The sequence below is a fragment of the Pangasianodon hypophthalmus genome, chromosome 24, assembly GCF_027358585.1.
Source record: "Pangasianodon hypophthalmus isolate fPanHyp1 chromosome 24, fPanHyp1.pri, whole genome shotgun sequence".
NCBI lineage: Eukaryota > Metazoa > Chordata > Actinopteri > Siluriformes > Pangasiidae > Pangasianodon > Pangasianodon hypophthalmus.
Window position 1 is genome coordinate 2,304,468 of NC_069733.1, and position 14,272 is coordinate 2,318,739.

At 40.6% G+C, this 14,272-nt stretch overlaps 2 protein-coding genes across 2 annotated transcripts in view; both read left to right on the forward strand.

The window, feature by feature from the left end:
• The window catches only part of zgc:113436 (uncharacterized protein LOC503528 homolog), a 6,141-nt gene extending 3,404 nt beyond the window's left edge, over window positions 1–2,737 (forward strand). The window contains exons 7-8 of the mRNA XM_034299089.2: window positions 315–431; window positions 2,085–2,737. Coding sequence (XP_034154980.1) covers window positions 315–431; window positions 2,085–2,339 — 372 coding nt within the window. The 3' untranslated portion in view covers window positions 2,340–2,737. The remainder of the gene's footprint in view (window positions 1–314; window positions 432–2,084) is intronic.
• Window positions 2,738–2,888: 151 nt separating this feature from the next.
• abcb9 (ATP-binding cassette, sub-family B (MDR/TAP), member 9) lies at window positions 2,889–13,070 on the forward strand. The gene is made up of 11 exons (XM_034298863.2): window positions 2,889–5,115; window positions 5,572–5,686; window positions 6,149–6,279; window positions 7,382–7,587; window positions 7,899–8,096; window positions 8,841–8,969; window positions 9,074–9,262; window positions 9,416–9,589; window positions 10,390–10,549; window positions 11,189–11,325; window positions 11,751–13,070. The coding sequence occupies exons 1-11, from the start codon at window positions 4,488–4,490 to the stop codon at window positions 12,045–12,047; spliced, it is 2,364 nt and encodes a 787-aa protein (XP_034154754.2). The 5' UTR covers window positions 2,889–4,487; the 3' UTR covers window positions 12,048–13,070.
• Window positions 13,071–14,272: the final 1,202 nt, after the last annotated feature.

Below are 14,272 nucleotides of genomic sequence, written 5' to 3' on the forward strand. Positions count from 1 at the left end.
TTTCAAGGGTTGTAAATGGAATATCAAAGCTATAATCAGGAAATGAGCTGTAAACTCTCGGACCAAAGGTTGCCATGGTAATGCTGATAAGACATTATTCACACAACCTTCAGTCTCATATTCAGATTGATTGACGTAGACAGACCTGCACATGTTTATTATAAGCTAACACAAAGTAACGCATAAAGTCACAATGTAGCCGTACATTCACTTACATTTATGGTCTGTATTCAATTGTATTACGTTTCTCCTCACATCCTTGCCCTCTCTCGTAACGCTCTCTTATCATCTCACTGTCCTGCTCTCTCCACCAGATGAAGCTGGATTTACTGAGTTATGAGCAAGATGCAGGAAATTATTCCCTCAGCGAGGAGCCAGATAACAGCTTCCTCTCCTCCGTTCAGGAGCAGCAAAATCAACTCAACCAGATGGTACATAATAAGATAATAAGCTTTTTACAGGATTGTGCAATGATCTGTAGCAATTTGATTTAGAAATAATCATCACTTTGGCATGAAAGGTGGCCATTACACATGTTAACAGAGGAGCTGACATGATTTTCTACCTTCTCCCACCAAGTCTCTAAAAGCAGACAAAATTCGTTTGCTTTTTTGGTTTTGCACTGGAGCGTCGAGGCTAAAGTAGTGTAGGTGATGTTCCTCCTCACACGGGGCACCGATAATGTGCGTGATATCAATGTTTGGATTCTCATTTTTTTTTAAAAATCTCATAAATTATACATGTTGTAAATTTGTAACTTTAAGGAGCTAAAGAGTAATTTCTACCTCTGAAGCATATGCATGTAAACATATTTGTGTTGATGCTTGGAGAAGGGGTTTATGGGTAAAGCATAGCTTGCATTAGACTGTGATCTTAACAATGCATCATACAAAGCTCAGTGCTGTGCGTCAAGCAAACGCTGATTGATTGAGCTGCGAGCTGTATACACTAGCGTTGGGATTGGGATGAAACCCAAACACTTATCCCAAACCAGAACTAGTGCGAAAGTAGCATGGAGCACTGCGAGGGTCATGTGGCAGAAGAAAGTTATTCCCAGATTTCCCCTTGGGGAGCAATAAAGTACATCCATCCATCCATCCATCCATCAATCACGTCCTTCCACCCAACTATCTATCTATCTATCTATCTATCTACCTAGTGGTCAGGCATTCATTGGCGAGCAAAGGCACTGGAAGATAAGGTAATTTTTCTTTTAAAGTAAAATATGAAACTTTCTTCTCTTTGTTTCATTTTCTGTACATTTGCTTTGGCACGTGCAACACTGCTCCCTAGTGCTCAGACTTATGTGCAAGTATGTTGGCAGACAGCAACGTGCACAATATGTTCACAAATACGCAGTAAACGCTTTATCCTGGTCCTATCACAGCAGCACTGGCCATGAGTCGGGACTACACCCTGGAACGCCAGTCCACTGTAGAACATCATGCATCATCGTAGCATATAAATAGCAATTATCATGGCCAATCCACATACGGAGAACCCAGAGGAAACCCACACAGATGGGGGAGAACATGCGAAACTCGACACAGACAGTAATCTGAGCTCAAAGCGAGGACCCTGGAAGTGTGAGGCAGCAATTCTTACCTGTTTCACTGCAGTGGTGCTAATAAAAGTCTGTCTCATTAAAAAAAAAAAATCACAGACTGTATCCAGTACTTCAGACTTTCTCGTGTGGTTTAGGACCCAGTGGGACTTTGTGTCATCTATAAACATGAATAAAACTTCTCTGTACCTTTGCACCATCTTGGACAACAGGGCAGTTGGGATCATTCCGCCTCCCAAAGTTTAAAGTTGGACTCTCGTTACTATTCCAAAACTGTTCATTTAAAAATGACGTTGAATAGACACCTTTGAAACAAGTCTGTGAAGATTTGCGCTTCTGTTACTTCTTAGCTACATTGACCTCGCAGCTCCAGTGCAGAACTAAAGAAGCAATCGTCAGGCATCAAACATGTCTTGGCTGATGGACTAGATTTGGTGTCAGAGAGAAGGTTTTTAGTAATTTGTCAATTATGCCTCACATGCAAGCATGAAAGTGAACAGGGAAATTTCTCTTCTTTCAGGTTTTTTCCAACATGAACGCTGCCTACAAGCAGGAGAAGAAAAGCGCCAAACGGCGAGGCAGGAACGTGTCCTCCATAACGCTGACCGTCACCGAGCCCTTGTGCCCCTCAGACGATTCGCCTTCGCCCAAAAGACTGAAAGACGACCTGTTCCTGACGTTTCCCGTAGAGACGGTGATCAGCGCTGTTCAGGTGGTCGCGGAGGACGGGAAGGACGGGCTGGAGTACGTGCTGCCGGGGCCTGACGTACACTGAAATCCTGATAACAGATTTGGTCAAATATCTGACCTGATCTTTGTCACACGGAGACGAATTGGCGGTTTGTAGGATGTACGTTGTTCCAGGATGTCTGGTGTTACGATTCTCTTAGTGTAACGACGCTTCTCTGGAGACTCGGCTGTTCACAGGTCTGTGCATTTCCTTGAAGATGAGTGAAGATCGAAAAAGCGACTGACAGCAGTAGTCACTACATCGCACGCTTATAGATCGGGGCTCATAGCTACGAGCAGAATGTTATTTGTAATAGTTGTGTTTTTGTAAATAATGATGCAATGATTCAGTAATGGCTGAAGGATTTTTTTGTGTCTGAATTTTCCCAGAATCCTTATTTCATCATGTTGGCTTTTAGAGTAATAAACGCTAACATATCCGCACTGGTTCTGTTTAGGTCTTCTTTGTGTCTTTACGTCTTTACTTTTCAGTAACTGGAAATGACTCAATTATGTGGCTAATGTTAGTAAAAAATGCTCATGTTTAATATATATAATTTGCCCCTCAATATATACACTCACCATGCACTTTAATAGGAACACTTATACACCTGCTGCTTTGAGTATTTCAGGAACTGCTAATCTCCTGGGATTTTCAGGACACACACGGCAGTTCTGCAGGAGGAAACACCTTGTTTATGAGAGAAGTCAGAAGAGAATTGCCAGACTGGTTCAATCTGACAGGAAGGCTACGGTAACTCAAATAATCACTCTTTACATCCGTGGTGAGCAGAAAAGCATCTCAGAATGATGATGCACAACAAGCCGAACAGCCACATCGGTTTCCACGCCCACATTTTTTTTATTTTTCAGCGTTCTGATGTTATATAGTTCGTACAACATGTAAAATGTCTTTTCTTGCTTTTCTTCATTCCGTCATCTGTTTATGGTTTTTCGTTATTGAGTTTATTTCTTTGTTTGTTGGAGAGGAAGAAGTGATTTACCATTTTGGAGCCTTGGAGTCAAAAACTTTCTACCAAGTTTCATTCATCCAGGTGCAAAAACTTACTTATATTGTGCAATAAGAGGTTGCTGTTGGTGGATGTGATCATTTTATTTGTGTCTCAGGAGCTGTATAAAGATTTTCCAATATGTCTAAGGAGGTAATGAATGAGATGTTTATTTCCATAAACAAGGACGCTGAGAAGGTGCACAGTCACGTTTGTAGTTCCACATGAATAAGAGTTCTACGTATTAAAGATTAGATTATAAAGTAGTAATACTATACACCAATTTCTTGCGTATTAGTGCTTTCTGAAAATCTTGAATAAATCCCAAATCATTCAATTAGGACAATTTAGAATGAACTGGAAATGTATCTTTAAGCATTGTACCATTTTCACCAGATTTTCCCACAGGTATTATATTGTATACTGAAATATCACAATATTTTTGTCTTTTCATCATACTATATAATACTATTGGAAGTATTATTATATCTTTTTATTTATTATAGAAAGGAATGTAGGCCCTGCTGATAATTAATGAAAATTAAAAATAATCAAAATTAAATTTAAGAATGTAAAATTAAAATACAATTTTAATAATCTTAGATCATGCCACCATTTTTCGCTACATTATTTGTCATTTTATATTGTTTTAAATCCTACCTTACAGTGTGTTTTCTATTATAAAACAGCTCCTCGTGGGGGCGTGGGCGTGTCCGTGCCGGCCAGGAAACATTCTGATTGGTCAGGCTGAGAGACGGGGCGGGGCTTATAAGCGGCATTCATTTTCTCTTCCGGACTGTGAGACTGCGTTTAAGGACAAACCCGGCTTCAGAGAAGCGACACTTTGTAAACAGACAGCAACGCGCTTCTGTGAAATGCCTTACTGATAGTATTATAAGTAATATAAAAGTTTTTATGCAGATTTGTGTGTGGAAAAGGGAGCTTTGAGGATCACGGATTCTTTATTGTCTTGTCGGTTGTGTTGTTGTGGAGCTCCACTGCATGTTCTCACACTGCAAGATGATCTCGAGAAGTGTCTCCTGTCTTTCTGATCGTTTTGGTCTCAGTACAGGCTGATCGCATGAGATCACACTGGCTGCTGTTCTTCACTGATCCTCTGATGATCAGTCATTTTGCTGCACTACTTCCTGTCACGTGTCTCCACTCCAGTACAAAACTACATCATGAGGCTGACTGTGGTTATTGGCTGCATCTTTACTTTTGTCCTGGTGGACACTGTGGTCTCCACCGTCCTCTACGTCCAGTGGTCTGGTCCAGATTCGTTCTTGGATGACATCCTGGACTTTGACGTCTATCGCTCGGTCTTGGATCTGTGGGTGGTGCTTCTGGTGCGTTCCTGCCTCCTTTTCGGTGCCTCTGTAGGCGTCCTGATAAACCAGCAAGATGGCCCGAAACGCGTTGCATCCTTGGACACTCTGGTGGTGCTCATCGGTCTCACCATGCTCTCCTATGCCCTTGCCAAGCTCCTGATATTCTCCGAGATGGGCACTCTGATGCATGACCCTTGGTTCCTCAGCTTGTTCTCGTGGACTTGCATCTCTGCAATGGGGTCTGTGTTCTTCTGGAAGCTCCTGAGCACCACAGATGTTGCCAGGTCAGGTGTAGGAGAGAGGGAGAGGCTGGTGGATGGAGGAGAGGCGGAGGAACGAGAAGAGGAAGGTGAGATGAGAAGGAAAGAGGTGAAACAGAAGCCGAATTCCGGGGCCACTCTGGGACGTCTGTTGTCGTACTGTAAGAAGGACGCAGGGCTTCTGTCCCTTGCCTTCTTCTTCCTCCTCCTCTCGGCCGTGTGTGAGTTTATACATGCTTTTTTCAGCCGTACACTCCAGTAACCCCGATGGCCAATTATATACTATTATATCCACTAAATTGAAATAATGGTGTTTAATTAATTAATATTATTAAACATTTATTAGGCATGCACTGATTATATTTTCACAATATTTTTGTCAGTTATCATGGTCTATAATATTATTGCAGTATTTTGTTAGACTACCAACACACACATTATATTACATTAGTGTATATACATTGAACTATGGAATGGTATCTAATGTAAGATCTGCTGATATAGAAAAATTAATCAACACCTCCTCTATACCGCAGCACCATAAACAGTGCTGTTGTATACATAATAGATGTTTGGGGATCCCCCTTGATGGCAGCAGAATGTGGACAATTAATTAACAGAACTGAGGCAAGTACAGAAAGTTAGGTATTTATAAAAAAATTTTCCTGTCTGTCTAGGTGAGGCCTTTATCCCCTATTTCACCGGGAAAGCCATCGATGGCATAGTGATCCATAAAAGTATGGAATATTTCATCAAACCGATGGTTATTCTCACTGTTTTGGCCCTCGTCAGGTGAGTTGCAGTCATTTAGTATAAGTTTCATACATGTGTGTGTGTGTGTGTGTGTATATATATATATATATATATATATATATATATATATATATATATATATAATATAAGTCTGACTAATAACTACTGTAAGTCTATATATACCTATAACTATATATACTATTACTCATAACTACTGTAAGTCTATATATACCTATTTCAAAGTATAGCTTTAAGTTAAAAATTAAGAATTTACAAAATTAAGTTTAATATGAAACTTTATTATCATCCAAACTTCGATAAACTTCATTGAGACTTCGGTAGATAGTCATACTAAATTACTATGTTTTTCAAGATGGCTGCCCCATAATGATTTTGTGTGCCATCACTGAAGATATTTACAGAAAGGATTTTGGGTGATATATATTTTTGGGTGCTCCAAGCATGCAACTGTGGACTATAACAGTAAGTCTCTAATTCTAGTTCCCTGGCCGTTGGATTTCGTGGCGGTGTGTTCTCGTTGACATTCGCCAGGCTTAACATTCGACTGCGGAACCTGCTTTTCCGCTCGTTGATGCATCAGGAGATCGGCTTCTTCGATGCTAATCATACAGGTTGAGCGCTGCATTACGAGATAAAAGCTAAGACCACATGCTAACGCTTGTACCATTGTCCCAGATTTAAATATGTATTTATATACCAATATATATTTCATATCACATGCAATTTATCCATTGCTTATGTACGAAATAATAAGGCTTCTGTAAGTGTAAGTAGGAAAATAAAGCATAGAAAAAGTTACTAGATACTACATCTTAAATATAGTATCATATACATATACAGTGTGTGTGTGTGTGTGTGTGTGTGTGTGTGTATATATATATATATATATATATATATATATATATATATATATATATATATATATATATATATATATGTATGTATGTATGTATGACCATCAGTCAGTAATCATCGAGTCATCATCTCAGTAGTCAGTAGTCGCATAAAAGCCAGTAACCATGACAGTAAGCAATCATAAGAGTCAGTAACCATAACAGTCAGTAGTCATTAATGTCAGTAGCAGCATAAGCGCCAGTAATCATAACAGTCAATAATCATCAGTAGTCATAACTGTCAGTAGTCGTTAATGTCAGTTGCAGTAGAACAGTCAGTAATCAAAAGTCAGTAGTCATAAGAGGCAGTGATCCTAATGGTCAGTAATCATAACAGTCAGTAGTCATTAATGTCAGTAGCAGTAGAACAGTCAGTAGTCATAACAGTCAGTAATCATAACTGTCAGTAGTCGTTAATGTCAGTAGCAGTATAACAATAAGTAATCAAAAGTCAGTTGTCTTAAGAGGCAGTGATCCTAATTGTCAGTAATCATAACAGTCAGTAGTCATAGTAGTCAGTAATCATCAGTAGTTATAATAGCCAGTAACCTTAATAGTAAGTAGTCATAAATGTCAGTACTCAGAACTATCAGGAGTGGCATTAACCATCAGTAACAACCAGTAGCAATCATAGCGATCAGTAATCATAACATTCAGCAACTATAACAGTCAGTAGCCGTATAACAGTCAGTAATTATAACAGTAATCGGGTCAGTAACAGAATAGTCATAACAGAAGACGGAACAATAACAGGAACAAATATTAAGGATAACCAAAGAAACAAAAATTGGACTCAGACACTGATGTTTAATCAACATAGGTGACATCACATCACGGCTGACCTCAGACACCACGCAGGTGAGTGACCTCATCTCGCAGAATGTCAATCTGTTCCTGCGCAGCTTCGTCAAGGCAGTCGGATTCCTAATCTTCATGTTCGGCATGTCGTGGAAGCTGTCGCTCGTCACCATCATGGGCTTTCCATACATTGCTGTGGTTTCTAAGCTCTACGGCGAGTATTACAAGGTAAGTGTGCAAACCTTTTTCACTTTTTTTTACACTTTTAATTACAGATTAAAATCAGATTATTTGGACACACTGATTAAAAAAAAAAAAAAGTAAAACTAATATATCACATGCAGTGTTTAGGTTCTAGTGAAACCTGCTGGAACCTGTAACATGGGCTAGGCTTATTTATAAACTTATACTGTAATTCACTTATGAAAAAAAACATCATAGAGCATAGAAAGTCTGTGGTATCAAGGTACTATTGACAATCCTTACACATTTGACTATTAAAAATTTATGCAAAAGTTTCTACCAATGTTGTCTTGAAGAAACTAACCAAAGAGGTGCAGACATCACTGGCTCAGGCCAACAAAGTGGCGGAGGAGACGATCTCGGCCATGCGGACGGTGCGCAGCTTCGCCGGCGAAGATCATGAGGCTGAGTCTTATTACACCAAGCTGTTGGAGGTGTTTGCGCTCAACAAGAAGCAAGCTGTAGCCTACGCCTGCTTTATGTGGTCCAGCTGTGTGCGTATCAGATATCTTTATGGAATAAACATGTTTAGTTATGAGACTTCTTTCCAAGTGTCAGAATCTAGATTAACAATAGAGCTGATGGTTGAGGTTTTCGATTGAGGTGGTCTGGTAGTCCTGGGACGTAAAATCACAAGCTCCCAGTTTCACATGAATTGGGCAAGGGGCCATATTTAGATTGTTGGTTATTTGGAAGACTCTTTAAAATGTGAAGTGTTTCTGAACTCTATCCAAATACAGAGCAGAACCTTTTTTTCACTGAAAGGATAAACGGTGACTCTCTGGAAATCTGGAGGTTTGAACTCATAACCTTCTAGTCACATGTGCAGAACTCTAAAGGTTCTACCACGAAACCTGTAATGGTGGAAAGCCCAGATTGTTTCTTTCCTAAAATTATATGGAAATATGAGGTTGTCTCATAATAATTAGAAATACAATAATGATTGAGGGAGGACCCTTTGGAGTGCAATTACACCGTGAGTTATATAACGAACAAGGGGTCCAAGCACTTTTGGATCAGTATTGTCGAAGTGTATTTTCATGTTTGGATTATTCAAAATGTCCTGTAATGCACTAATGTGTTACTTTTATACCTCCTTATTTGGGTTTAGTAAGAGTTCACAAGAGAATTCTGAGGAGAGCAACCAGGATTAATCTAAAAGGAGTCACGAAATAGTGATTTGTCGAACAACCTGGGAGGATGTATAGATGTTGTTAAACATGTTGTTCTTGTTTTAGATTTCGGAGCTGGCATTGCAGGTGGCTATGCTGTTTTATGGAGGACACTTGGTGGTGACGGACCAGATGAGCGGGGGAACTCTCATTTCTTTTATCATCTATGAGCTTGAACTTGGGGAATGTCTGGAGGTGAGACATGTCATGATAGGTTTGCAGCCACATTGTTTGCTTACAGGCGTACATTTTCAAATGAGATCTGTGTCTGTTTCTGTCTCAATTTGTTTTCCCCGCAGAGCATCGCATCCGTCTATACAGGTCTGATGCAGGGCGTAGGAGCTGCAGAGAAGGTCTTTGAGTACATTGACAGGACGCCCAAACACTCTCTCGATGGCCAAGAAGCTCCAGATATGTTGCAAGGCCTGGTAGAGTTCAAGAACGTGACATTCGCTTATCCTACAAGACCCGAGACCAATGTCCTTAAGGTACCACTTCAGGTTCTATTTAGCCAAGTTCTGTCCCACTGACTCAGCCCAACTTAAAGTGTGTCATTAAAGGTTAAAATGTGGGGTCCAAGCAAACCTTTAGTGTTAGTGTAGTCGATAATCTTCAGCCTATAATAAACATTTTATTGGCAGAACGTGTCCTTCAGTATCCAGCCAGGGGAGGTGACAGCTCTGGTGGGTCCCTCAGGGAGCGGTAAAAGTTCCTGTGTTTCTCTGCTGGAGAACTTTTACACACCTCAGAATGGCCAAGTGCTGCTGGACGGCCGGCCGATTGAGACGTACCAGCATGGCTACCTTCACTCCAAGGTAAGCTCCTGTCAGTTAGAGCGGGTTTAAAAGTGGGGGAAATTCCAAAAACCTTAAATCAACACATATATTTTCATTACTTTCGAAATGGATTATGTTGCTATTTTAAAGCAAAAAGTGGCACAAAATGTGGCATAGAACTGCACCTGGTTAAAAATGGTTTATATTATCAACCAGGATGTTAATGTATTCACTTAAAGAGTTTAGCATAAAATTGTTGTTTAGCTGTTAGACGCAGTTTAGGTTTAGAAGACACCTTTGCTTATTGATCGATCTACAAAAACAGTCCCTTGAAGACTTGCTAGCTAAATTGGCTAGCTGGCTAAGTTAATAGACATTTATAATTATGAGTGAATAACTTTTTTGAAACATAAACTTTCACTCATTTGCTCACCCAAATTATGGCTGTTTCCCATGACTGAATTTAGACTAGCTGAACAATATGATGACACAGTATCAATATCGTAATAAATTATGTTACAATACACCTTTCTGAGGAGCTTTTTGTTAAAAAAATAAAAATTACAAACTGATTGGAAGCAGCTAATTTGATGTTACATGTTGTACTAAATATTTATAATTAAAATCAGAAAAAAACAAATGTTTTTATTTATTATTAGGAGTTTTTTCTCCTTTTATTTTTTAGGGTTTTTGTAGACATTAAATAATAGTATCACTGAACTCAGCTTTTCATGTTTTTTTCTTTGCGCCAGATCTAATTTTAGAAGCACAGAAGAAAAACTGTTTGTTAAACTCATTGTTTTAAAATGCGATAAAATGTAGATGAACTCTTCACTCAGGTAGCGCTGGTTGGACAAGAGCCAGTCCTTTTCGCTCGCTCTGTACAGAAGAACATCGCCTATGGTCTTCCTGCCGTTCCTGCGGAAGTTGTAGTCACAGCTGCCAAAAAGGCCAATGCTCACAACTTCATCTGCAGCCTCTCTAAGGGCTACGAAACGGGTGAGATCTGAGTTTTTAAACATGCCTATGCAGCCATTTAGGACCAGGTACCACACCATAATCAGCCTCATTTATCCAAACGAAACCTGACCTGTTTAAAGCACTGTTTATAGCTGCTATAACATAAGCAATAACACTTCAGGATGTGCTCTTATAGGAAAAAAATCACACCTCTGGTTGCATCACACCACCACATTGTTAATTATTTTTCTATAACAGCATGTTACAGTAATACACATTAATAAAAAAATGGGGTACATTAATAATAAATGATTCTTTGCACTGTTTCCATAATTATAATACACTCCTCTAGGATGATTTCTAGCTTTCAAAATAGGTTCTACTTGGAACCTTTTCTAAAAGAACCCTTCAGAAAAGAGTTGTCTCAGAAGGACCCCTTTCAGGTGAACGGTTTAGCCTTAGTTTCTAAGAGTAAGTCAGAGTGTGTGATTTTAAATGAGGTCATTGATTAGACTCCAGCATGTCTGATGAGTCACTAGGCTGCAGTTTAGGCGCACTGTTTTTGGATTTCTGTTTGTCCATGTGTGCCTTTGCTCAGTCTCTGGATATCTATCTGGCTGCTGATCTAACAGAGTGTTAGCAGGAGCTGTGTGTTAAGTCACGTGTGCCACATTCCAGGTGTCGGGGAGAAGGGAACTCAGCTCTCAGGAGGGCAGAAGCAGAGAGTGGCCATCGCTCGCGCCTTAATCCGAAACCCAAGCGTGCTCATTCTGGACGAGGCCACCAGCGCGCTGGATGCTGAGAGCGAACACATGGTATGGATTAAGACTTTAATCCTTGTCTTTGATGTAGACATCCTGTCTGTAACAGGGTTTTAGCATAATGTACTTCTTAGACCATAGTCGATTAGTACTAGCGTGAGGATACTGTATGTTTTTCGATAGAGACTTCAGTGCATATTTGTTTCTTTATTCTGTTTGTATAGCCCTGCTCAGAAGGAGATGAAATGGAACTCCAAAAGCTGTAAACTATATAACTATTGAATGATTTTGTACTCTTAACAAAGACTTCATGGCCCTCGAAGACAAGAGGTGGTGGTGGAGTTAAAAAAAAAGAGAGAGAGTCTTCAATACAGTTTTGTCACTCTGGATAAGAGCGTAGGCTAAATGCTGTAAATGTAAATGTCTCTATCATGATGGCCACTCTTGAAGCCCAAAAACACACATATATATATTTTCAGGTCCAGCAGGCTCTGAATGCTGTGATGGAGAACTACACAGTCCTGGTGATCGCCCATCGCTTGAGCACGGTGCAGCACGCCAACACTATTGTGGTGCTGGACAATGGTGTTGTGGCGGAGCAGGGCAACCACGACGAGCTGATGGACCGCCACGGCCTCTACTACAGACTCATCCAGAGGCAGATGCTGGGGTCTGACAGCACCACTGAGCCTCCGCGTCCATTCTTAGAGACGCCTCGGCACCGGGAAGAGGAAGAGGACGAGAGCAGTGGGGACGAAAACGTCCCAAGATATTGATCTGTTTATTCTGTTTTAGCACTGGATTTGACATGTGCGGACATAAAACCTACCTCGATTCTTTAAAACACTGTTAGTTCGCTCCAGCGGGAAGGTAGCCTAGGTAGGCAGCCTTTTTGGGCAGTAATTGAGCACGCCCAAGAAAAGGCCTGTCCCAATCCAAAGACAGCTGCTCAATGAGGTGACTTTTTCTGGCCAGATTTGAAGGCAATCCCATGATTCCTTTGGCCATACCATTTGCCTCACACCTCTGGATTTGGGGGTTCGAATCCCACCTCCGCTCTGTGTGCGCAGAGTTTGCATGTTCTCCCTGTGCTTCGGGGTTTTCCTCTGGGTACTCCAGTTTCCTTCCCCAGTCCAAAGACATGCTCTGCAGGCTGATTAGCATTACCAAATTGTCCTTAGTGTGTGAATGTGTGTGTGATTGTGCTCTGGAAGGGTGTCCCTTGCCGTGTGTCCCAAGTTCCCTGGGATAGGCTCCAGGCCTTTGGAGGCCTGTGGATGGATAGCCATAGGCCATGGCCGAACAGGATGTCACTCTGAAGGAACATGTATGTTATTTGTGTATGTACTTATTTGTGATGATATTTGTTACAAATAAAGTAGTAATTTATTTACTACTTTATTTAGTAATAATTGTCCATGTATTATTTGTGAGACTATATGAGAACGTGGATATGCCTCCTTCTTGACGCAGCCAGTTCTTCTTCCTTGATCAATTCCCAAAGGAGTGCAAGCACAAGGCCATATCTGCCCCTAGTTCCAGATCCATGCTGCTGGAAAGTAAATGCTGTCTTTCATTTGAGCTGCACATTGTAAAACTTCAGAATATGGTGTGTTAGAACAGATTTTTGCAATCTACAAGCAGCAGGTATGTCATGCAATTTCACTGTAACCGTAATTTATGCACTGTATACTGTACATTCAAATAAGTATGTTAGTAATAACATATTGGACCATGGTGCCAGTGGTTATAATCAATCTGAACATCTTCACAATAAACGTGAGTGATGTCTTACTTGATTATATGCATGTGTGAAAATTATTTTCCTACTTAAAAAGGAAAGATGAATAAATTACCATCGAATGAGATCCCAGTGAGGAGTGTGTGGTTACTGTGGGAATTAAGAGTGATGCTTTATATCGCACTCCACTGCTGCTTTCATTAGTCAGTTGCAAAGTTGATCACATGACTTCACGGTGGTAGTTTTAACTAACCCTTGGCCAGCTTGCTAGTGAACTCAACAATTGGTTTTAATTACACAGTAAATTGTTTCACCTCATGTTAGCTAGCTTTCTAGCAAATGTGGCGTGAAAAACTGCTGCTGGAAAAGAAAGGTAACGTTAGCGTTAGGTAGGTCAATGTTAGCTAAGAAGTAAGATTTGATTGTTGTAATTATTTTCCTGATGTTTGGAAACTCATTTAGGCAACTCAGAAACCTGCACATATACCGTCATGGACACTATAGTGATCCAGAACAGGTGGTCAGTTTCATTGCCAGCCAACTTGAGAGACATCTCCATCTCCTCTCCATCTCTGTCTTATCACATGATGTTTGAGAGATGCCACCTAAATGGTTTATGGCTCACAAGACATTTTTTTTTACCTCAAAATCTTCAGAAATAGGATGAAATAACTGCAGAATCACCATGATCCCAATATATGACAGTGTGCCACTGGCCACAACAATGTAATGCTAGCATGCTACTGCTATGCAACCTTGGAAAACACATTATCTGGTCAAACGTTTGTGGACACCTGATCATAACACTCATATGTGCTTGTTGTAAATCTCATTCCAGATTTATTCCCCTGTGTTTGCTGTTATAATAAGCTCCACTCTTCTGCGAAGGCTTTCCACTAGATGTTGGAGCGTGGCTGTGGGGATTTGTGTTCATTCAGCTACAAGAGCATTAGTGAGGTCAGGCGCTGAGGAGGTCTGGGGTGCAGTCGGTGTTCCAGCTCATCCCAAAGGTGTTCAGTGGGGTTGAGGTCAGGGCTCTGTGCAGGACACTCGAGATCTTCCACTTCAACCTTCACACACCATGTCTTCATGGAGCTCGCTTTGTGCACAGGGGCATCGTCATGCTGGAACAGGTTTGAACCTCATAGTTCCAGTGAAGGGAAATTGTAAAGCTACAGCACACAGAGACGTTCTATACAACTGTGTTCTTCTAGCTTTGTGGCAACAGTTTGGAGAAGAACCACATATGGGTGTGATGAT